The sequence below is a fragment of the Apium graveolens genome, chromosome 8 (assembly GCF_009905375.1).
Source record: "Apium graveolens cultivar Ventura chromosome 8, ASM990537v1, whole genome shotgun sequence".
In the NCBI taxonomy this organism is placed as follows: Eukaryota; Viridiplantae; Streptophyta; class Magnoliopsida; order Apiales; family Apiaceae; genus Apium; species Apium graveolens.
In genome coordinates this window covers 2,936,377-2,961,209 of record NC_133654.1, presented here as the reverse complement: position 1 = coordinate 2,961,209, position 24,833 = coordinate 2,936,377, and the positions used below count along the sequence as shown (strand labels likewise).

The following is a 24,833-nucleotide window of genomic DNA, read 5'->3' as shown; positions in this document are numbered from 1 at the left end:
AATTTGGGCTAAGTGATTATATATTTGAAAGTATGATGTGTTACGGTATATGTATTATTGTGTATATGTGTGATGTCTAGACGATAATTTTGGATCTCTGATTTGTGCCATGGTTTGTGAAAATATCGAATAAGAATTTAGGACCGCAGTCACCGGATTGTAGTGACAGTTTTATGAAAATTTAGGACCGTTATCACCGGGTTGTAGTGGTCGTGGCATGGGTTATGGATTTTGAATTATTGTTGTTTATGTGCTATGTGTATCGAATAAGAATAAGAATATGTATCAAAAGTGTTTGTTTCTTATATCGTATCATATTAATTATCGTATTTTTTTAATATGTGTATGTGTTACTTGGCCTACTAGTTGGATCGATTATTTTCTTGCTGGGCTGTATAGCTCATTCTTACAATTTCAGGTTTCGTCCGAGATTCGAGTTGTATAGCATTGGAGTTCGAGGACCTTAGTTTTGGAGTAGATTGACTTTTGGACCGTTTCCGTTAGCTGCGCTTTTGTAATAGTCACTTTTGTAATAGGATTTTGGATTAATAATTGTATTAGAATTTAGTTTTGTATTTAGATTTAATAGTCCGGAAGTGCGGGTTGTTACACATACACTGTTACAAAAATGTCCTTTCTTATCCTGTACGCACGCACGACGGATGCTCAAAGAATGATTAGGACCTTCTCTTTGGTGATTGCTGGACAAAGTGCTGTTTCTTTTGCACGGGATGATCACAATGCTGGATATGCATATGCGTGGAGTTCTGCCATTGCACTGGGTCTGCATGCGATACTTGTAAGCATTTTTCTTTTTCATTTTGTCTGCATTTTTTAGTTTTACTGCTGCTGATTGGACCTATTCTGCCAGGCACATGGGTACGGAGCTTTAAAACTTGATCCTGTTGAGAATGCTAATGTTGAGGATGTTTGAATGTAAAGTTTTACAAGCAAATTGTATTGATATTTTAATACTGCAAAGAATATAGGATATTTGGGTTGCTTTTAAGGTTTTGATGTAAAGAGATATGTTGTTTTGATTTTGATTGTTGTTATAAAAGACTTTGTAGACATATCCCATTCTGAAGTAGAGTTAATGTTGAAGTTGCCCAAGTATGATATATTGCTGTTAATTAGTTCCAACTGGACACAGGCACTGTATCTGACTGCCACAGTTGTATTGTGTAAGTTGAGCTTGAGTGGTTCTGTCGGGTGTTCTTTGTGAAGTGATGCATTAATTTTAGTATTCTTTCTGCATCTTCTGGTAATAGCATTCTCAACTTATAGCAATAGTGGATATGAGGGCCGCATTGCTATTCCACACTTCCCTGTATTATTAGTACTAGCCACATTACGCTCTGATCTCATGTACCCATTCTCGCCCCAGCCAGTACTCCATGAGTTCCTTACTATCCAATAATCTCTACCATCCTTTGTACCATATCCAATAGCCACAAAACCATGGTCTAACTCTGTCCCACGTATCCCATAAAAAACGCCTGATTTATGAAGTTGGAAATGCCTGCTTCCAGCTTCAATTGAAACACATATCTATATGAAAAGTGGAATACTCTTTCTTTTAGTGTGTGTAATGTATGTGTGAGAGAGAGAGAGAGAAGGTGAGAGAGATGGGTACAGAGAGGGAGAGATGGAGAGAGAGGGGGTGTGAGATATGGGAGAGAGAGAGAGAGGCTGAGAGAGATGTGTGTGGGAGAGAGAGAGAGGCTGAGAGAGATGTGTGTGGGAGAGAGAGAGAGAGAGAGGCCTGAGTCTTAGTAAACTCACCACCGCTGAAATTATGCCCCTGATCTTTAACAGAAGCAACAGCCCCTGTATCTCTCCAATCAACAAACTCAGGCAACTCATCACCACTCTCATACTTATACCTCTCATCACTCTTAAAAACTTCAACTTGGTCTCTCTCTCACCACCCCACCACCAAACAACATGGACCTATACTCTTCATTACTTAAACCTGCAAACCTGTTCAAACCAAGCTTAAATGTACTGTTACTGTTATATTCAATAATATAGTAAAGATTATCTTTAAAAATCTCGAAACGCCTCTCTTTTTCACTTCCTGTATAATTTACATTATGATTAAGCCTGTAAACAAACCAGAGCTCGTGATGTTCTGGACAACCTGAGAGTCGAATAAAACTGTTTGGCCCCACGTGGTGTCGTAAACATACGCTAATAGTACAAAAATGTACAAAAACACTGTAAGCAACACCATTGCCAATATATTTCTGCCAAATTTCTTGTCCAGCAACTTGAGAGTATATTTTTTCCTGGTTGCCATTGGGGTTTGCATGAGCGTCACTGCAAGAAAACACGACAAAACCGACTGAAGAAATTGGACAGTTTTAAGCCAAGATAGTCGGTTTAAACGATAAAACCGACGAAACAAGTGGTCGATTTAAGACTGATCTGTTTAAGCAGAGTTTGTGAACAGGTAGAATACAAATTCTAAGGGGTGTATTCATTTCAGATTTTAAAGGATTGTTAATAATCTATGGATTTTAAAAAAATTTCGTTGATTTTAATTTTTCGTGGATTTTGATGTAGTTGATCCAAAATCTTGTAGATTTTGTGGAGTTTTTTAGAAATTTATCAAAATCTCATATATTTTGAAGAGATTTCAAGATATTAAAAATGTACTAGCAAATCCATCAAAATCCACAACTTTTTTAAATAAAAGAAAATACATGGACTTTTGAATACCATCAGATTTTGATGGATTTTTTAAAATCCAAATTGAATACCACCAAATTTTGATTGATTTTATTAAATTTAAATTGAATACACTCAGATTTTAAAATACTTTTTCCAATTTTTGTTGAATACTTTCAGATTTTAAAGGGTTATTTCAAATCCAAATTGAAAACCCATAATTTCTAAAATGTATAAAAATCTTTCAAAATTCCAATTGAATACGCCACTTTTATTAAGTGAAGACAAACTCCTCGATATATGAAAATGCAGCTGGGCCTCCAAAAATTTAGCGGGCTTTTACATTCTCATTGGGTCAGGTATATAGAGTATAAACAGGCTTTGCTCCCGAATTTTTAAAAGAAGTGATTACTTATTAGGAGATTAATTATTCTCATCCAATTTGGAGTGAAAGTACATCACCGCTTGCTTGCTTCACCTCACCTCCACCACTTGTTTTCCTTCCTTTCTAAAACTCGGGAATATAACTATGAGTGAAACTAAAACTACTTTACTTACCTCTCACTTGCGTTCCTTCATTTTTAAAATTCGGCAGCAAAGAGCTATACTTTTGGGCTTGTTTCAATGATCATGAAAGGAATTACATCATACTCTCAAGCGGAAGAGTTACTAGAACGTTGCACTACTTTAAAAGTATCCGTGGACCTGTCAACTTTCTTAAGCAGTGTAAACAAGACCTTTGTAGACCTGAGCCATCATATGAAACAGTCGCGGTGGTTCGGTGCAGGAACTATCTCTCAACCGTCGATTGTTTGGCTTGCTTTGATATGTTCACAACTTCTACAAAGAGATAACGTTGGAAACTTGTGTTTGGGTTTGTACCGATAATAGTAGTGTGGCTAAGCCACATGCTTTTATTTCATGTACTTTTATTCCACGTCTGTGTACCTACATCGGAAAGACAAATCTCACACTCAATACATTTGTGTTCACTGAATTTCACACTCAAACACTAATTATTTGTGTTGTGTTTTCTCGTTATATGCTAAATTGCCAGCTCTAGTCCTACAAGGGAGAAATTTCAAGAATAACTCACTTTTTTTTGGAAAGATAACAATAACATCTTATTTATCTTAAAATTTCATGAAATTTTTGAAGAAAAAAAGTAATAAGCAAAATCCAAAAGTCTGAGTAATTTCACACATTTGACAACACAATTTTTAAAAAAGAAGGTACAGAGATGTTTATACATGCATGCATGATGAAGTTGGATGGGTGGATGGGATGTATATCACAACAACAATTTAAATGTAAATACATGATTGCATGACAAAGTTTTCAATACATTTCTCTATTCCAGATAAGTTCAATGTATATATATTCACATTTTGTCTGTGTCTGTGATATAAATTTGCATTATCAGCTTATTTTTTACTCCCAATTCTTATTTGATATTCATATACTAGTATTATGGAACAAAAGGTGAATGTGAGAGTTCTGCTTGACAAGGTAAAAAACAAAGTAGTTTTTGTTGAAGCAGGTGGAGATTTTGTTGACATTCTTTTAAGCTTCTTGACATTGCCCATGGCAAAGATTATAAGGCTAATTAATACCTGTCATGATGGACCTCCTCTGGGAAAGCTTGGAAGCTTGTGCAATTTGTATCAAAGCTTATTGAACATTGATCCAGTACATTTATCTGGTGATCAGTGTAAAGATATGTTGATTACCCCGAGGAATCAATCGGAAGTTATGTGCAAGAAACTGAAGATTAATATAGACAATGCAGAGCAACTCAGTTATTTCCTATGTCGAGGCTGTTGCAGTGGTTTGAGTACTAAAAAGGACACTATGTGCAGTTGTGGAGATCTGATGAATAAGAAGATTGAAGTAAAGGAAGATTCAGATATTACCGCAGGAGAGTATGAAGGCGTTTTTGTTACTGCATCAGCATCGTTTCTTGTAACTGATGATTTGTGCATAAGGGAAAATTCTGTAAGAGCAAGTGTTGATATTCTCAGCAAACTTGGCATCAAAGACATAAAAAAGATTGATTCTTTGTCCAGGTCTTTTGGTTTAAAAGAGGTAAGGTTATTAGAACATACTTCACCCTTTATTAACAATCCCTGCAGATTTCAGTCTAAATTTAGATATTTGTTTGCATATATTGTAGTAAAATACCCTGCAGATTTCACCTTGCATATATTGGGAACTTTACCATGTTAAGCCTTGTTTGCTGAGTGCAACTACTTAGTAGTAAAATGAAGACAAACGCACACACATGATCTGTCTCTTTCAATATAATGCACTTACCATCATATATGATCTGTTTCTTTTGTCCAGAGTACATATCTGCTGAAACTATCTATCGTTTCCAAGACTCCTCTGACTGATCTTGTAATGAGTAGCAACGGAAATTCTGCAAGAAAACATCTCCCTTCTGTTAGAAGACATGCCGGTTGTGAGGTAATTCTGTCGAAGTCAGGCATTAAGAAAAGTTTTAGTTACAAGGCAATGAAATTGGAATTAATTGTAGAAAAGCTATATAGAAAGGTATTATTTGCTATTGTGGAAGAAGATTTTGTTGATTTTCTCTTCAGCATACTAACCATCCCGCTAGGGAGCGTGCTATCACTTCTAGGTGATAACTCTGATTTAGGGAGTCTAGATAATTTGTACAAGAGCATTGAGGACCTGAATGTAGAGAAGCTGGCTAAATCTTGGGATCTCAAGTATAAGTTACTCTATCCTATAGTTGCTCCAGATTTCTTTTGCAAGGCTCTTGAACATCCAGCAATAGCAAGAGGTGGCTTTGCTTCAAAACCTGGAAGGTTTATGGTAACAGATGATCTGGTTGTGACACCATTAACTTCTACATGTAGCATTTCCGCCCTCAAGCCATTGCAAGTTCCAATTACTGGAGTTCAGGAGACATTAAAGTACATAAATGTGGAGGAGGTGAGTCATTTGCTAATCTTGAAAACATATCAACAACTGTAGTAAATATGACAAGGTGTTCTTTGTGCAGGCGTTATGCATTCTGAAAGCTTCTATCAACTCTGCATCAACTTTAACCGAAATCCTCAAAGAAACAGATTTTTAAAGCACCAAATAATAGGATGCCCAAATCTATATGAAGTCTACATTATAGGATATTTCATTCATTGGAAGGAAACTTTGATTGCAGAGAAATATTTCACTTTGTAAAGGATTGATTTCTTCCTATGAATATAAGCATAAATATAAGACATCTATTTACACATTCATAGCATAGCTCATTGGATATTTTTCTCTCTATTTTTTTGCTCAGTTTGATTTACACTATACATTCCTCTCTGAAGGTGAACTCCATTCGAGCCACAAAACCAGAGATTCGATACTTCTGTAGAAAATAAGTTCCAGCTTTATCTACTCCTCAAGTAATGCAACTTAGTCCAGCCCTCATGTAGAAAGAGTTAACGAGAAAATAATCATAATCATAACCTTTGAGTGTCAATATATGAAGATGATTACTTTGTCCAGGTGTCCGTAAAATCTGCAAATATCTTAAATTACCATTAAGCACATTTATATCCTTGCAGGGATTTATGTCGACAATTTCATTAGCTGATCAAGTAGGGTAATACGCAGAAATTGGAAGTATGTGTTACATGCACCGTAAACACTGACAGAACACACAAAAACTTATATAAAAATTCAAATATACATTGCCAACATCCATGTCTTCAATGTCTTCCTCAACTCCACAACTAAAGGATCGAGAAGATGGACTGATGTGCAAGGATAAGCTCAAGTGACTGTATTCCTTATTAAGTTCAGCAATCTTATCATGGACTTATATTAAGCTCTCACTATAGTTTTGTTAGATCGATCTTCCTAAAAACAAACTCCAACATATCGAGGATCCAGGATGATGTCAAATGAAAATATCAAGCTGTAATTGGTTTTATTATACTAAATACTTCATCAACGAGAAACATGTTGGCTTTGACTTGGAATTATAAAATTGTTGCAAATTGCAATAATAAATTTCTTAAAATCTGTTTAATTTGTTGTAGCAGATATCTATGACATTTGAAATGCAAAACCAGTTGACTTAAATATGATGATTGCAATGATGTATCTGTTGAGCAAGCACAGTTCCTTAAAAATGACTAATGACATTAACTATTATTTAAGTATCCAGGATGGTTTGGACTTATAATGATATTTCGATAATTGATATAAATGATCATTGATCTAGCAAACTGATAAATTGATCAAGATTCTGGGCTCATTGCTTTTTCTTCAAAGCACAATTAAGAAGGATGAGAATGAAGAGTACTATCATGCTTGGCCATACTTTTTTGATCATATCGATGATCATGAAAGGAATTGCAGCAGACACTCAAGAGGAAGAGCTACTGGAACGGTGCACTACATTTAAAGTATCCGTGGACCTGTCAACTTTCTTAAGCAGTGTTAACAAGACCTTCGGAGACATGAGAAAACAGCTTTCTAGTGTACACTTTGCAACAGCATATGAAACAAATGTGTTCGGGATGGCTCAGTGCAGGAACTACCTCTCAACTGTGGATTGTTTGGCTTGCTTTGATGCTGGCGTAACTGAAATTAGACGTAAGTGTGATCCTACAATGGATGGAGCGCACTTTATATACCAAGGATGCTTCCTCAGGTCTTTCATCTGTTTTTTTCTTTTAGTTTGATCATATAACTTATGATCATCAGCATTCTGCATTTTTTTTCAGCCCGATTTTTTTGAAATTCCTATGTTGAGATGAGAGGTGTGGGAAATAAGGATTACAGTTTTTGCTTGTTTATAAATATAGGTATGGGATTTACAACTTCTACACAGAGATAACATTTGAAAGCCCTATTCTGGTTTGTAGCTACAATAATAGTGCAGCTGAATCGACTGTTTTTAAATCAATAGCACAAGAATTGTTAATGGATATTGCTGCTGCCACACCAAAGATTAAGGATTACTCTGCAGCAGCAAAAAGGCAAGTGATCAATAGTGGCACAACCTCGACAGTGTATGCTGCAGCGCAATGTGTGGAGACTATAAGCCCAAGTGATTGCAGAGATTGCTTGACAAGGGTATATACTAGCTTGCAAACATGTCTTCCTCAACCAGGGGGAAGTTCTGTAGAACCGGGTTGTTTTCTCAGATACTCTGACAGCTCTTTTTTCGCTGATAGCAACATAACGAGTATTACACCATACATAAAAGGAGGTAATACATGATCTACCTTGAGTTATTCTTGTATATGCTTAATTTATTGTAATCTCGATAAATTATTTTTGGAATGCACATTAGTAGAGATGATCTCAGTTCAAAACCATTGTGTCATTTCATCGAAATTGTCAGTTTATTGGAAGCCTAATTTTATTACTAGTTCACAGTTGTTTTGTCTGCAAAACCGTGATAGGGTTTGCCTTGCCAGGATCATACAATTTATTCTAACAGAATTTGTATATTCCAGGAAGTTCAAGCACAAAAAAATCTGTCATTGGGATTGTTGGTGGCTTATGCTTTCTTTTCCTTGTAATTGCTTTGCTTTTATGGTATCAATTAGTCTGCAAGCTGAAAGTAGCTGAAAATGGTGAGCTTGATTAATCCAACATAAACCTTTAATTGCATGGATATGTAGATCATCTGACAGAAGAGAAATATGTCTATGTTTTACTTACCATTCTCTTAACATATTGTTTTCTGTTAATTAGGTAATGTATTACAGGTAACCGAGCTGCAGGGTACGATTATTTACAGTTTTAAAGATTTAAAGTTAGCAACAAAGAGTTTTAGCCAAGATTACAAAATAGGAGAAGGAGGTTTTGCAGATGTGTACAAGGTGATCTCTCACTTACATTTATCGAATTTTGATAGATGTTCTATGAATGTTATTTAGACATTTCGATGAACAGGGCATAATGAACAATGGAGATGTAGTTGCAGTAAAGAAACACACTCTAACTTCAAGCAAAGCAAAAGAAGAATTTGAGAGTGAAGTTGTGCTCATAAGTAGTATACATCACCGGAATGTCATCCGATTATTGGGATGCGGTGGCAAAGGATCAGAGCTACTTCTTGTCTTCGAATACATGGAGAATGGAAGTCTTGATAAATTCTTGTATGGTGAGTTCACCTTAACATATACTTGAGACAGTTCTTGTAAACATCCTTGATAATATGTTCTTTCCTTTAGTTCTACTATATTGATCAATTTGGCAGGTGAGAAACAAGGGACTCTTACCTGGAAAAAACGCGTTGACATAATTCTTGGCATAGCTAGAGGCCTTGCTTATCTTCATGAAGAATTTCATTTGTGTATCATACATAGGGATATCAAATCTAGCAACATTTTACTCGATGATGGTTTTCAACCGAAAATTGCAGATTTTGGTTTAGCAAGACTTACAAGTGAGAATCAAAGTCATCAAATTAGTAGTAAATTTGCTGGCACATTGTAAGTTAACCAGTGATCACTTAACTGATTCTTAAATATATGCATTTGTCATTTAAATAAATAGTAGTTCAACATTTCAGGGGTTACACAGCACCAGAATATGCAGTTCATGGACACTTGACTGAGAAAGTTGATACCTTCAGCTTCGGAATTGTTGTCCTTGAAATTATAAGTGGCCTTCACTGCTCTGATGTGAAGATTAGTCCTGTCAGTGGTTCACTACTTCAACATGTGAGCAAACTCTTTTTATGTTGAATGCAAATTTTAGTTTTGATATTAGCCAAGTCTGATTCACTTGTCATAATTTCACAGGCCTGGAAGTTGTATGAAGATGACAAACATCTCGATTTGGTGGATCAGAAACTGGATCCAAATGAATTTGATAGAGAATCTGTTAAAAGGATCATATATATTGCCTTAATGTGCACGCAGTTGCCAGCTTCTCGGAGGCCAGCAATGTCTGAAGTTGTTGTTTTACTTACTAGTGAACTTCTCTTGGAGAAAAGATCCCACTGAGCATGAATGCCAAACTTGGTATTACATATCAATAGGTGTAGTGTGTTAGCTTGTTAGAGACAGTGTTTTTACCTGAGATTGACTAAATTTGTTATACAAATGAATTTGATAGAGAATCTGTTAAAAGGATCATATATTAGCTTCTCACCGTAGTTTGTTGGATCAACCTGTCAAAAACTGAACTCCAACTTATATCGAGGATCCGTTGATCCAAGATGATGAAAAATGAAGATATCAAGGCGTTGCAGTCCCAATATTTCTTAAATTTTATTCATTTCAATAGCCACTTCACACGAGATACTGTTCTGTTCTTGCATCTTCACATTAGTAAGTGATTAAATCTTCCATACTCCGAGAAAATACAGATTTAAAGTCGGATACTCTTTTTTTAGAAAGGAGTACTGGTATCATGAGAAGGTTTTTAGTACATTACAGTGATCCCTCCTGACTTTGTCTTTAGACAGATCAAGCATGTCCTGTTCCTCGTTCACGACTCTTCTTGAAATCAGTGGTACAAGAACTTGATACTCGAGGTTACTAAAGGTGAAACATCAAAAGAACAAGCCAGATATACACATCTCTTTCTTTTAGTTTGTACTCTCAGTTTCCCTGCTCTAACCTCATTCGTTACATGTATAGTCAACTAAGCGACTATACCAAAGGCAGAACGCGATGAAGACATAGAACTAAAACTATAGTACTTAGGATGCAATCAAGAACCCTTTAGAAAAACATTAAGTGTGAAAAACAAGAATTTGAATGAGTTTCAGTTGCAGACTGTGGAAACTTCAGATAAATTTTACAATCCAGTTATTCTTTTTTCATCACTCTTAAAACACCTCTTCTTTCCTTTTCCATCACTTTCAGAATATGTATATTGGGTTGCAGAGGCCATTAGTAAACACAGTCTCTTTCGTAATTTTGTTGAATCAGACAAATTGTCTGGCGCCGCCAGATACAGAATTTGTTGACAAGATTGTGTTGTGGGCTAAAATATTGCATCTTGCAAATTTTGCAATTAAAAATTACTTTAATTTGTAATATTTGCTGTAGAAAATACCTTTGACATCGCAAAACTGCAATGATGAGCCAAAACTAGTTGACTTCAATATGATGAGCCATTACAATGATGTAATTGTAAGGCAAGCACAGTTCTTAAACAGGGCAGCATACGTCTGCAACTAGGCTATCGCGCAGTCCTCTATAAAAAAGAACTAATGAAATTAACAAATTCATTAGTATCCAGGCTGGTTTGGGTTCAAATTAGGATCTAGTTTGGACTTGCAATGACAATGAAGAGTAAAATCATGTTTGGCTATACTTTTGTGATTGTATCGATGATCATGAAAGGAATTGCAGCAGACTCTCAAGGGGAAGAGCTACTGGAACGGTGCACTACATTTAAAGTATCCGTGGACCTGTCAACTTTCTTAAGCAGTGTTAACAAGACCTTAGGGAACATGAGAAAGCAGCTGTCTAATGCACACTTTGCGACAGCTTATGAAACAGATGTGTTCGGGATGGCTCAATGCAGGAACTATCTCTCAACTGTGGATTGTTTGGCTTGCTTTGATGCTGGCGTAACTGAAATTAGACGTGAGTGTGATCCTACAATGGATGGAGCGCACTTTATATACCAAGGATGCTTCCTCAGGTCTTTCATCTGTTTTTTTTTCTTATAGTTTGATCATAAGATAACTTATGATCATCAGCATTCTACATTTTTTTTTTCAGCCCGTTTTTTTTTAAAAAATTTCTATGTTGAGATGAGAGGTGTGGGAAATAAGCATTACAGTTTTTGCTTGTTGATAAATATAGGTATGGGATTTACAACTTCTACACAGAGATAACATTTGAAAGCCCTATTCTGGTTTGTAGCTATAATAATAGTGCAGCTGCATCGACTGTTTTTAAATCAATAGCACAAGAATTGTTAACGGATATTGCTGCTGCCACACCAAAGATTACAAATTACTCTGCAGCAGCAAAAAAACAAGTGTTCAGTAATGGTACAACAACGACAGTGTATGCTGCAGCGCAATGTGTGGAGACTATAAGCCCAAATGATTGCAGAGATTGCTTGACAAGGGTATATACTAGCTTGCAAACATGTCTTCCTCAACCAGGTGGAAGTTCTGTAGAAGCAGGTTGCTTTCTCAGATACTCTGACAGCTCTTTTTTCGCGGATAACAACATAACTAATATTGCACCGTACACAAAAGGAGGTAATGGTGATCTACCCTGAGATACTGTCAGTTTATTGGAAGACTAATTTATTACGAATCCACATTTCATTAAAATTATGATATATTCCAGGAAGTTCCAGCACAAAAGTCTCTGCCATTGCGATTGTTGGTGGTTTATGCTTTCTTTTTCTCATAATCACTTTGCTTTTATGGTATCAGTTAGTCAGGAAGCCGAAGCAAGCTGAAAGAGGTGACTAATCGCGATCAAGCTAACATCAACCTTTGATTACATAAGATAGATGAGTCTATGTTTTACTTTCTTTCCTCATAATGGATTTTTTCACTATACTAGGTGATATAACCAAGCTGCAGGGTACAGTTATTTACAGTTACAAAGATTTGAAATCTGCAACAAAGAGTTTTAGCCAAGATTACAAAATAGGAGAAGGAGGTTTTGGAGATGTATACAAGGTAATCTCTCACTTACAATCAACGAAATTTGATATACTCCGGTTTATGTAATGTGGTCATTGAGTTATGTCAATGAACAGGGCATAACAAATAAGGGAGAAGTAATTGCAGTAAAGAAACATGTTCCAACTTCAAACAAAGCAAAAACAGATTTTGAGAGTGAAGTTAGGCTCATAAGTACAATTCATCACCGGAATGTCATCCGTTTACTTGGATGCAGTGGCAAAGGATCAGAGCTACTTCTTGTCTTCGAGTACATGGAAAACGGAAGCCTTGATAAATTCTTATTCGGTAAGTTGACCTAAACATATAAACGAGATGCTTCTCGTGAACATCCTTGATAAATATGTTCAATCCTTTTAGTGCTTTTGTCTGTGTTCCTATTTTGCAGGTGAAAAACAGGGAACGCTTACCTGGAAACAACGCGTTGACATAATTCTAGGCATAGCGAGGGGGCTTGCTTATCTTCACGAAGAATTTCATTTCTGTATCATACATAGGGATATCAAATCTAGCAACATATTACTTGATGATTGTTTTCAACCCAAAATTGCAGATTTTGGGTTGGCAAGACTCATATGTGAGGATCAAAGTCATGTAACTAGCACTAGATTTGCTGGCACATTGTAAGTTAACCAACAATCACTTGAAATTTCTTATTTTCTATGTCATTTCAATAATAATTTCGATTGTGTACTAAAAGTATTTCAACTATCAGAGGTTACACAGCACCAGAATATGCAATTCATGGACAATTGACTAAGAAAGTTGATACCTACAGCTTCGGAATTGTTGTTCTTGAAATTATAAGTGGCCTTCACTGCACTGATGTGAAGATTAAGCCTGTCAACGGTTCACTACTGGAACATGTAAGCAAACTCAGTTTATGAGATGTGCAAGTTTTATTTCGGTATTTCTTATATCTGCTTTACATGTCACAATTTCACAGGTCTGGCAGTTGTACGAAGATGACAGGCATCTCGATCTGGTTGACAGGAAACTGGATCCAAATGAATATGATAGTGACTATGTTAGAAAGATTATATATCTTACCTTAATGTGCACTCAGTTGCCAGCTTCTCGAAGGCCAGCAATGTCTGAAGTTGTTGTTTTGCTTACTAATGAACTTCTGTTGGAGCAAAGACCATCGATCATGCCACCTTTTGGTCGAATTTAGTACTAAGAATCAATGTTTGGCTTGATAGATACCCTTTGAACTACCTGAGATTGAGGAGATTACAAAGCTATTTAATAGTTCAATTTTTGCTTACTCGAGTAATGTCATTTCCAAAATAACCTTAGAGAGGTAAGCAAATTAAAACCATAAACGCAAGAAACGAGATGTAGCATCACCCTGAGCTCAGCTCAGTTTACACAATGGTGTGGACGTGAAAGCAACCACATCCCTATACAGAACGCGACCTCTAAACATACTTTTACGAACTCCATTTGCCATTCTCGCCTCTCACAGACAACCACTACTAGAAAAAGTGGAATAGACATCACCCCTTTAACACATATACTTGTCAAATTAAAACAAATAACCATATTAATGAACCGAGTCTCATATTTGTATCAAGAGAAGTAATTTATAAATTTTACAGATATATTCATGATACCGAAATCAAAACATAAATGTAAATGTTCAGGACATTTAATTGACTTGTTAATTTCTTTAAAAAAAATCAGAAGGATGCATATGCATAAATGCATGAGAAATTTAGATAGTTAGATGTAGCTAATGCCTGAAAGAATCTGTATAGCCATAATGAATATTTCTGCATTACATTCATGCATGACAAAGATCTTGTATTCTTACAACGAAAACTCTTTCTTAATTTCAGAGAGTACTAGTAATGAATAGTGAGTAGTAACCCCAACGGGGTTCTAAGCTATGTATTATATAAGGGTTTGAGAAATAAATAATATTTGCCTATTTTGACAATACTTATGAAGTGTTCCACATTTTGGTATCAGAGCCTTGTTGTTTATTTAATTCCTCAGTATCAAGGTTTGATTATATCTTGGAGGGAGTAAGTCATAGCGAAGTAACGTTTAGGCAGGTGGCTGTTGAGGGAAACAGGTGCATCCTTGGAGTAATCAACATCAGGATAACTACAGAATTGAATAAATTCTCGGATCATATCTTACAAAGACTCAGGTATGTCAAAATTAGGTATTATATTATTGAACCTTACTGCAAATACAAATGTTTAGAACTCTGTATTTTTAATAAGTGTCAAATCTTTTTAAATCTTATCATTCTATGAGTAGCAATAATCATCCATGGTTAGTAAATATATCTGGTAGTGCCATGATTTCCATGAATAACTATCAATACTTAGAACACCTTTTACAGGTTTCTAAAAAGATTGTCAGTGAAAAAGACAATAGAAACATTAGATCTCTTATCTGGGATCTAGAAGAATTTAAAACTGAACAAGTTCTATTCTATAAAAGATATTCTATGCAAATAGAAACAGAGATATCTTCTCTTAAAAGAATTCTCAATTATGATCCTATTAAGAGGCCGTAAATGAGTTTGTTAACAGAAAAACATCATGAGGAAACTCAAGACGAAAACGATTTGGAAATCGAGTTTTCTGAAAATGAAAAAGGTTTTCAAGCAAGCTTTTTGGTAAAGCAAGAAATTCTTTCTAAAATCAAAAGAAGCAAACTTGATTTAAGAAAAGAAAAAATATTTAACATTCCAATGTTAAATTGTTTTAAAAGGAAAAACAATATCTTTTATTATATCTCTACCAAAGAAATGCATGTAGATATAAAAGATACTACAGGTTTAGTTTATCTGTCTTTAATCACTAAGGATGAGATAACCAAAAATTTGTTGAAAATAGACTCTAAGATAAGATCTACTATCAGTGTAGTTCACTTAGGTGCTATAAAATTTTTGCTTAAAGCAGAATTTCAAGAAGGAATAGATTCTCCTATTAAAATGGCTTTAATAGACAATAGAATCAATGATCGAAGAGATTGTATTTTAGGTGCTGCTAGAGGTAATTTAGCATACAAAAAATTCATGTTTACTGTCTATCCTAAATTTGGTTTTAGTTTAGAAACTAAAAATCTTGATCAGATATTATCTTTCGTACATGACTTTGAAAGACATAATCTGATGAATGCAGGAGATAAAGTATTTAGCTTAACTTATGTTGTTGCTTATGCTTTAACCAATAGTCATCATAGCATTGACTATAAGAAATATGAATATATCGAATTGGACGATGTATTCTCAGAAATAGGATCTGTAGAAGAAAAGCAATTTTCAGATATCAGTCCTTTAGATAATTCTTGGGCAATTGATATTGCAAAGAATAAACCAATTCTAGGACAAAAACCTAGAATGAGTTTTAGAGGAAGAACCTTAGAGGTTGGTGAATCTTCTAATACCTCTAATAAAGAATTACTTCATAGTATGTCCAGAAGAGTTGATGATTTATGTCAGAAACTGGATCATCTGTAGTCGTTCTAAATACTAATATGCACCCGCATATTTATAAAAAAGGAAAAATTCTAGAGTTTAAGAAATTAAATGAAGGAATAGACCTTGAACCAAGGAAGTACGTCTTCAGTGGTGTTGTAGGAAGTAATAGCCTTAACACTATTGTTTCTTCAACAAATAATCTTAACCAGATTACAGGAAGATGTTTACTAGGAATCTACAACTTATTGTCCTACTTCGGACTAAGTAAAGATCCCAGTGAAAAATTTTCAAAATCACCTAGTATCTTCAACAGATTTTCTACTTCTTTGAGAGGGGGGAGTAATGTGGAAATAGAAATTCTGAGAGACATAAAAAAGCTCTTAGTAAAACAGAACACTAATATTGAAAAATTAGAAGTTCAACTGTCACAACTTAGAAACACTAAGTGTGATAATGAAGTTATTGACTGCAAGTTCAATGAAATCATAGAAGACCTTAAGAAAATCTTAGGATGAGCATTAAGGAATTACTAGAAGATTTCGATAAAAATATTAAGCCACAAATAGGAGAAATCCTTAGGTTGCTTAAAAATCAGCATGCTAACCATGTTACAGATAACATTGAGGCAGCAGCAGCAAAGATCATTACTGAATTGAAAGCAACAATTCAAGAATGTCCTTGCAATCATGAAATCCTTGAAGCTCTCAAAGAAAGGCAGCATAAAGGAAAATAAATTATCACAACAGATGAAGATCCAGAGCACAAATCAAGGATCTGGAAATATAGTTATCCCAACTATAGTGTCGGTAACGAAGAGCTAGGAACTGGAAAAAATCCTGGCAGTATGACGTGGTCATTCGATGTTGATAAGAAATCAACATGAATTACATAAAAATAGTAGAAAAATTCTTCTGGGATAACATAGAAGAAGAAGAATTGCAGGTTAACGATGACAACTATAAAGTCCTCGAACAAGCAATCAGGTTAATGGAGTTAGATGATGAATCTAAAGCCAACCAAGAAATAGAAGACAGTAGTGAATTAAAATCTTTATTTGGTTTTAATGATTACAACATTCTTAACACAATTGAAAGTTTCAGTTCTGAAGAACAGGAAGACCTTCAAGAAACAGAAGTTGATAGTTCTGAAGATGAGGAAATAGAAAACCTCAGGATGAACACTCATCAAACTTCAGTACCTCCTTCAGCATCCTCTTCACCAAAAAGAGAATCAGGAGAAACATCAGGTACAAAGAGACCTGAAGGAAGCAGAAAAAAGAAAGGTAATTTCTATCCTTTTAATAATTCTGAGGCTAAAGGAAATTCTAATATTTTTGGTAATAATATCTTAAATATTGACGGAAAGCCAAACATAAAAGAGCTCATAGACACTTGGGCAAAAGAAATTAGTCTTATTATTCAGACTAACAAAGACGCTTATGATGATCAGAACACAGTTTTATTATTGATCGAACATAAGACTCTAGGTGTCATTAATAATTTTATTAAAAACACCACTTGGGAACCAGTCATGAGTCCCGTTACAGCCTTTGAAAATGTATTAGATGGCATCTATACTATGTTCTTAGGAATTAATCAAGCTTTTGATAAACTGCAGGAGTTATTAAGAATAAAAGAAAAGGCAAGAACTAGGATCACTAATATGCAGCTTTGCGATATATGTTTCCTAGATCAATTTTTCTGTGATTATGAAAAATATCTATACCAATTAGATGACCAAGCGGAATATGTGAAGTATGTAAAATACTATCTCCTCAAAATTTCACTGGTAGGATTAAAAGCTTTAGAAAGATTTAATCTAGAAGCTACTGGTCCAGCAGAGTATAGTTTAGCCTATGCTCAAAGAATTGTTAAAGAGGAAATCTCAAAAATTTGCGATTTAGCAAAGAAACAAAAGCAGTTGAAATCTTTTAGCAAACAGTGTTGTGAAAAGATTATTGAAAAACCATTTGAGTATGGATGTAGGAAATCTTCTTACAAGAAGCCCTACAGGAAAAAGTCTTATAAACATAAGACTACTTACAAGTTTATCAAGAAGAAAAAGCCTTATAAACCAGGTAAGTATTTCAAGAAAAAATCGTCCAAGAAATTTTCTAATGATAAGAAAAAGTTTTGCCCAAAAGGAAAGAAAAATTGCAGGTGTTGGATCTGTAACGAAGAAGGACATTATGCAAATGAATGCCCTAATAGGAAGAAGCATGATGGCAAGGTCCAAATGCTAGAACAAGTCTATTCTTTAGGATATATTCCTATTGAAGACCCTTATGAAGATACTCAAGAAGTATATTCAATTGAAGAATTGGACCCTGGACCAATAGAGTCAGATTCTAATGAATCAACTTCCACAGAATCCGACTGAAGAAGAAGAAGTGATGACCAACATCACTAATCCAAACTCTATTTATATCTCAGGTAAATTAAAATTTACAGGATATAAACTGATTGAATTACATTGTTATGTTGATACAGGCTCCAGCCTTTGCATAACAAGTAAGCATGTTATTCCACCAGAACATTGGATTAACGCAGAAAGACCTATACAAGCTAAAATTGCTAATGGGAGCACCATTACAATCAGCAAGGTATGTAAAGACCTTAATATACTGATAGCAGGTGAAATATTTCATATTCCTACTGTTGGAAGCTGGAATAGATTTTTTAATTGGTAATAATTTTTGCCAATTATATGAACCGTTCACTCAGTATACAAAAATGATTATACTAACCCTTTCAGGTCAAGAGGTATATATCAGAAAAATAACAACAGCTCGTAAAGTTGGAGTTCCAGGTTTTCTAGAATCAATGAAAAAGAATTCTAAAACCAAAAAACCTGATGCTATTAATATCAGCACTAATAAAATTCTTCTTTTACAGAGGGGGAAGGATGTTACTAAAAGATTCAAAGAATTAAAAGTTTGTAAAAATTTGATTCTTGATATAGAAAAGAAGGCTATAATCGAAGGATTATTAGACTCTGTCTGCTCAGAAAATCCACTGGATCCTACAAAGACTAAGAAATGGATGAAAGCAGCAATCAAGCTCAGAGATCCTAAAACTGTAATCAAGGTTCGACCTATAAAGTACAACCCACAAGATCGTAAAGAATTTGGCATACAAATTCAAGAGCTTTTGGATATGAAGATCATCATACCCAGTAAATCACCTCATATGTCTCCAGCATTTCTTGTAGAAAACGAAGCTGAGAAGAGAAGAGGGAAGAAAAGAATGGTAGTCAACTATAAAGCAATCAATGAGGCTACAATAGGAGACAGCCATAACCTACCAAATAAGGATGAACTTCTCACCCTTATCCGAGGTAAGAAAATGTTCAGCTCATTAGACTGTAAATCTGGTTTTTGGCAGGTGATGCTAGACGAAGAATCACAGTTACTGACAGCATTTACATGTCCCCAAGGACATTATCAATGGATCGTGGTGCCATTCAGACTTAAACAGGCCCCTTCCATTTTTCAAAGACACATGCAGGATGCATTCAGGTCATTTGAATCATTTTGTTGCGTTTATGTTGATGATATCCTAATCTTTAGTGATAATGAACATGATCATTTAAGGCATTTAGCAACAGTTCTAAAAAGATGTCAACATCTTGGCATAATTTTATCCAAGAAGAAAGCACAACTTTTTAAAACAAAGATTAATTTCTTAGGGTTAGAAATTGATCAAGGAACGCACTGTCCTCAAGCTTATATTCTGGAACATACTAATAAATTTCCGAACAAACTTGAAGACAAAAAACAGTTGCAAAGGTTTTTAGGTATATTAACTTATGCATCTGATTATATTCCAAAACTTGCAGCCATTCGTGCACCTTTGCAGGTTAAGCTCAAGAAAGACATTCCATGGGAATGGAAAGATTCAGATACTGATTACATTTGTAAGGTAAAAAAGAATCTCAAGGGTTTCCCAAAACTCTATCATCCAGAGCCGGATGACAAGCTTATCAATGAGACAGACGCTTCAGGTGAATACTGGGGAGGAGTTCTCAAAGCAGTTAATTCTGATAAAGAATTAATATGTAGATATGCTTCAGGAAGCTTTAAAGATGCCGAGAAAAACTATCATTCAAATAAAAAAGAATATCTGGCAGTCATTAGAATCATTAACAAATTTTCTATTTATCTAACTCCGGTCAAATTTTTGGTTAGGACTGATAATAGAAACTTCACTTATTTTCTTCGTATTAAGTTACAGGGAGATAATAAGCAAGGAAGATTAGTAAGATGGCAGCAATGGCTATCTCGCTACAGTTTCGATGTAGAACACATCGAAGGAGTTAAAAACTGCTTAGCAGATTTTTTAACAAGAGAATTCCAGAAAGAACAGGTATGAAAAGCTAATACTGTTCATACAGGAACCCAAGGTCGCTTTTTGGCTATAAATACAGAAGGAACTGAAAAACAAATCACACAACATTTACAAACACCTTCCTTCTTCACAAGTTTCTCTCAAAAGAAACAAATACCATTGCAGGTATAAAAACAATCTTCTTTCTTTGAAGATCCCATAAGCTAGTAGCTAAGGAAAAGTTGCTTCTGGAAGAAACAATTCTTTTAAAAGAATGGTCAATTATCCAGGAAAGACTACACTTGGTGAGAGCCAAGATAGAGTTCGAAAGGAAATTCAATACTCCTCAAGAACAAAAGGTTATTTGTTCACCTTCCTCAACTCCGAGTGAAGAACAAACTAGCCCGGAGCAAACGGCTACCGGTAAAGGCTCAACAAATCCGTTGACGCCTGTGAATTTGGTAAAAATTCAAACTGAGAAAATTACCTCACAACAAATGATTATTTCATCACCATCTTCAGAATTGAACAAAGATGATTCTAGTCCAGTACAAACGGTTGCTGGTAAAGACGTACCAAACCCGTTCAAGGTTGTGAATTTACCAAAAATTCAAACAGAGGTACAGACCTCATCAACGTTAGTCCAACCCTTAGATTTAAATCTAAGACCTAACGGGGGAATTCAAATCCCTGCAAAGACTAAAGAGCAATCTTTAGCTACCTCGCAAGAGGATATTAGAGCTTTAGGTTCTAAAAATTTCTATGTTGTTTATAACGGTCCAAATCCCGGTATTTACAAAGAATGGAGCATTGCTTCAAAGGCAGTTTCAGGAATTTCAGGTGTCTCTCACAAGAAGTTCAAAAACTTTCAAGAAGCGAGGGTTTCAGCAAATCTTTACACTACAGAAATGATGAAACCACCAATTCAGCTAATCAACACGGCTGAAGGATTAAAGCCCACTTATCAACAAGCTTTAAAAAGAACTGACAAACCAATGACAGTTCTAGGTATGAAGTCAACTGACAGTTCTATCTTCAACCTTGAAGAAGATAACGGTGACACCATTTACGACAGCTTTCAGTATTTCTATGAATTAGGAAGAACTGCAACTGAAGAATACTTCGTGGAACACAGGTTTTTCATAAGTGACAAAAATAACATTAGCTATTTTAATTATTATCCAAATGCAAATAAGGAAATGATTTATGAAGCTTTTGTAAATGGATTGGTTAGCACCATCTATCCATCAAAAAATCTGTTAGAACTATCTGAATTCCCAAAAGGAATTAGAGAAGCTATCAAGAAGTTCAGGACTAAGTGCTTGAAGAATTCAGACAAAGAGATATTTGTCAAGATTCAGTCTACAGTTCCATTCTGCGATGAGGACTATGGATTAGTGAAACCTTTTCACTATATTCAAATCGGGATAGTAAAAGAGAAGTTTTACAACCCTAGTAAATCCATGTTGGTTTCCCTGAAGAAAGAAGACCTGCAAAAGTTAGCATTTCACAAATATGCTAGCATACTGGAAAAAGTCCTCAGTCTTAGCAAAGAGGAAAAGATCAAGATCAATTATGCAACCGATAATTGCTTGATTACTTCACAGTCTCATCAAAAGATGACCGCTGATGAAAAAGATGCTCTTTCAAAAATTCAGAAGAAAATGATGAATGGAAGAGAAATGTTCGGTGCCCACTATCCACCTTTGTGTAGGGACATAAACCGAATAATAAAGAAAGCAGAATTTAGTGCTGAACTACTCTGCTCTTTCTGTCAAAGCTCTGAGGAGAAAAAGACAACTACCAAAGCAAAAGATAAGGTTGTCGCATACAACAGTGGACCTCCCACTACTGACGACCCCTCCACTTCAGAAAAAGACAAAGGACTTTTGCCTAAAACAGGAATACTGCTCAAAGAAAAACCAGGACAACGTTTTTAATGAAGCATCTTATCTTTTTGAAAAGGTAAGGAATCTACTTTATGAAAAGCAGAAGGCATCTACTTTATGAAAAACAGAAGGCATCTACTTTATGAAAAGCAGAAGACATCTACTTTATGGAAAGCAGATAGCATCTACTTTATGAATTATTAGAAGACGACTAGTCTTGTAATAGAATCTCTTCCTTACTCTATAAAAGGGGAGTTAAGTTTTAGGAATGGGTATCTTGTATTCTTACAACGAAAACTCTTTCTTAATTCCAGAGAGTACTAGTAATGAATAGTGAGTAGTAACCCCAACGGGGTTCTAAGCTATGTATTATGTAAGGGTTTGAGAAATAAATAATATTTGCCTATTTTGACAATACTTATGAAGTGTTCCGCGTTTATAAGTTCAATGCATCTAAACGAAGGCTTTATAATTTTTTTGGAACTCTGCAGAACATCCTCTTCGAATTCTCATGAGTCTCCTATATAAATTTTGTATTGTGATCTGATTTTGTGCTTCATTATTTATTCTACTATCACTATGGAGCAAACACAACAAAAGGTGAGTGTGAGAGCTCTGGTTGACAAGGAGAAAAACAAATTAGTTTTTGTTGAAGCAGGTGGTGATTTTGTTGACATTCTCTTAAGCTTCTTAACTTTGCCTATGGCAACAATCATCAGGCTAGCTAATGCATGTCCAGACGGCCCTCCTGATAAGGTGAAGGTCGGGTGCTTGCAGACGTTGTATCAAAGTGTTGTGAACATTGAGGCAAAGTATTTGTCTAGTGATCAATGCAAGGATATGTTGATTACCCCAAAGAATCTACGCGAGGATTTGTGCAAGAGACTAAAGATTAATGTAGAGGACTCAGAGCCAGTCAGGTACTTTTTATGTCGAAACTGTTGCAGTGGTTTGAGTACTAAAGAGAATACTAGATGCAGTTGCGGGAAGTTGATGGAATGGAAGATTAGAGCAATGGAAGATTCAAGCATTGCAGCAGGAGGATATGAAGGCATTTTTGTCTCTGAATCAGCATCTTTCATTATCACTGATGATTTGAAAATTAACGAAAATTCTGTGGCAGAAAGTCTTTCTATCATCAATAATCTTGGTATCAAAGACATGAAAAATATTAAATCCTTATGGGTATCTTTTGGTTTGAAGGAGGTAAGAATTTTAGAACATAATTTATTCTCCACAACATCAAAATTCTGTCAGATTTAGGTCTTATAAGCATAATGACTTACTTGGTTACTTGGTACTTGAGAGTAGAATACAGCTAAAAACAGTCTCTATCTCTATGTTCTGTCTTTTTTCAACATTTTGGCACTTCACTAAAATTTTCCTCGGCATTTCTTGTCCAGATCACATATTTGCTGAAATTATCTTTGATATCCAAGACTCCGATGACTGATCTTGTAATGGATACCATCGGACTTTCTGACATGAAGAATTCTGGATGCGGTATCTCTCTGTCATACTCTGGCTTAAGCACATGCAAGGTAATGACTATTAAACTAATGATACAAAGTTCCATTAAGAAGGTACTATTTGCCCTAGTAGAAGAAGATTTTGTCGATTTTCTCTTCAGCATACTAGCCATCCCATTAGGAAGTGTGTTACTACTTTCTGGTTATAACTCTAATCCTGGGAGTCTAGATAAATTATATCAGGGCATTGATGTTCTGAATGTAGATAAGCTGGTTAAGTCTCTGGATCTCAAATATAAGTTACTCTATCCTATAGTCGCTCCAGAATCTATTTGCAAGGCTCTAGAACATCCACCAATAGCAAGAGGTGGATTTGTTTCAAAACCTGCAAAGTTTATGGTAACAGATGATTTGGTTGTGACCCCATATTCTTCTACCTCGAGCATTTCTGCACTCGACTTGCTGAAAGTTCCAGTAAGTGATGTTGAGCATATGATGGTGTCCATTGGCCCCATGGAGGTGAGTTATTTGCAATTTTTGAAAACATATCATCAACTACTACTCCTACTGCTGCTGCTACTACTACTACTACTGCTACTGCTACTACTACTACTACTACTAATTCTACTACTAAAACTACTACTACTACTACTACTACTACTACTACTACTACTACTACTACTACTACTACTACTACTAATTCTACTACTAAAACTACTACATCTGACTGTTATTTTGCAGGCATTAAGAATTCTGAAAGCTTGTGTGTACTCGACGTCAGTTTTTACCTATTTTTACTACAATATATCATGAAACCAGCAGAAGGTTTTCTCCTGCAAGCTGTCATCTCTACTCAGCTGTCATCTCTACTCCGCCTTTTTTAGATGACAGTCGTTTTAAGCTCAAAAGTGTGAAATATTATCCAGAAGAACTGCTGATTACAGCTACAAACTTCTCTTATATCTGCTATATCTCCAGAATATGTGTAATCTCATATACAAACTAGACATTATTGTTATCAGGAAATGAATTTCATATTTCCCCGCTTTCATCACCAACGCTTTGATAAAAAATTGGCACTCAGTGCATACATTCAAGCATTTGTGAAAGGTTGACATAATTATTGGATCAAATGAAGAAGTTAAGTTGAACTATGATTTTGAGCAGTAGTATTTGCCCTAACAACTAATGACTCAAGGTCTGTTACCAAATGATCATCCTGTTCTTCACGTCTAGTAGCTACAATAAAAAAAGGAATTATTTACATATATCCTAAATGTGATTCAAAATGAAAGAAAGAGAACATTGCAGGTATGCAGATATCTATTCGTTTACCTTCAGATGGATACAGCCAACTTTGTGAACATAGCAGGGCTTCTGGGGGTGAGC

The 24,833-nt window shown here is 35.2% G+C and overlaps 5 protein-coding genes and 1 pseudogene across 5 annotated transcripts; all 6 read left to right on the top strand.

The window, feature by feature from the left end:
* Positions 1 to 4,143: 4,143 nt before the first annotated feature.
* On the top strand, positions 4,144 to 4,927 carry LOC141677706 (uncharacterized). Its single transcript, XM_074483743.1, has 2 exons — positions 4,144 to 4,758; positions 4,862 to 4,927. Exons 1-2 carry the CDS (start codon positions 4,144 to 4,146, stop codon positions 4,925 to 4,927), a joined length of 681 nt encoding a protein of 226 aa, XP_074339844.1.
* LOC141676774 (uncharacterized) lies at positions 4,308 to 5,940 on the top strand. The gene is made up of 2 exons (XM_074482487.1): positions 4,308 to 5,631; positions 5,702 to 5,940. The coding sequence occupies exons 1-2, from the start codon at positions 5,074 to 5,076 to the stop codon at positions 5,774 to 5,776; spliced, it is 633 nt and encodes a 210-aa protein (XP_074338588.1). The 5' UTR covers positions 4,308 to 5,073; the 3' UTR covers positions 5,777 to 5,940.
* Positions 5,941 to 6,983: 1,043 nt separating this feature from the next.
* LOC141677705 (cysteine-rich receptor-like protein kinase 2) lies at positions 6,984 to 9,893 on the top strand. Its single transcript, XM_074483742.1, has 8 exons — positions 6,984 to 7,348; positions 7,503 to 7,909; positions 8,160 to 8,279; positions 8,401 to 8,528; positions 8,602 to 8,812; positions 8,909 to 9,143; positions 9,224 to 9,374; positions 9,456 to 9,893. The coding sequence occupies exons 1-8, from the start codon at positions 6,987 to 6,989 to the stop codon at positions 9,657 to 9,659; spliced, it is 1,818 nt and encodes a 605-aa protein (XP_074339843.1). The 5' UTR covers positions 6,984 to 6,986; the 3' UTR covers positions 9,660 to 9,893.
* A 1,052-nt stretch (positions 9,894 to 10,945) lies between these two features.
* Positions 10,946 to 13,924, top strand: LOC141677703 (cysteine-rich receptor-like protein kinase 2; annotated as a pseudogene).
* Positions 13,925 to 15,272: 1,348 nt separating this feature from the next.
* Positions 15,273 to 15,800, top strand: LOC141677701 (uncharacterized). The gene has a single exon (XM_074483740.1). The coding sequence runs from the start codon at positions 15,273 to 15,275 to the stop codon at positions 15,798 to 15,800; it is 528 nt and encodes a 175-aa protein (XP_074339841.1).
* A 6,451-nt stretch (positions 15,801 to 22,251) lies between these two features.
* LOC141678427 (uncharacterized) lies at positions 22,252 to 24,536 on the top strand. The gene is made up of 3 exons (XM_074484745.1): positions 22,252 to 23,181; positions 23,379 to 23,963; positions 24,186 to 24,536. Exons 1-3 carry the CDS (start codon positions 22,555 to 22,557, stop codon positions 24,255 to 24,257), a joined length of 1,284 nt encoding a protein of 427 aa, XP_074340846.1. The 5' UTR covers positions 22,252 to 22,554; the 3' UTR covers positions 24,258 to 24,536.
* Positions 24,537 to 24,833: the final 297 nt, after the last annotated feature.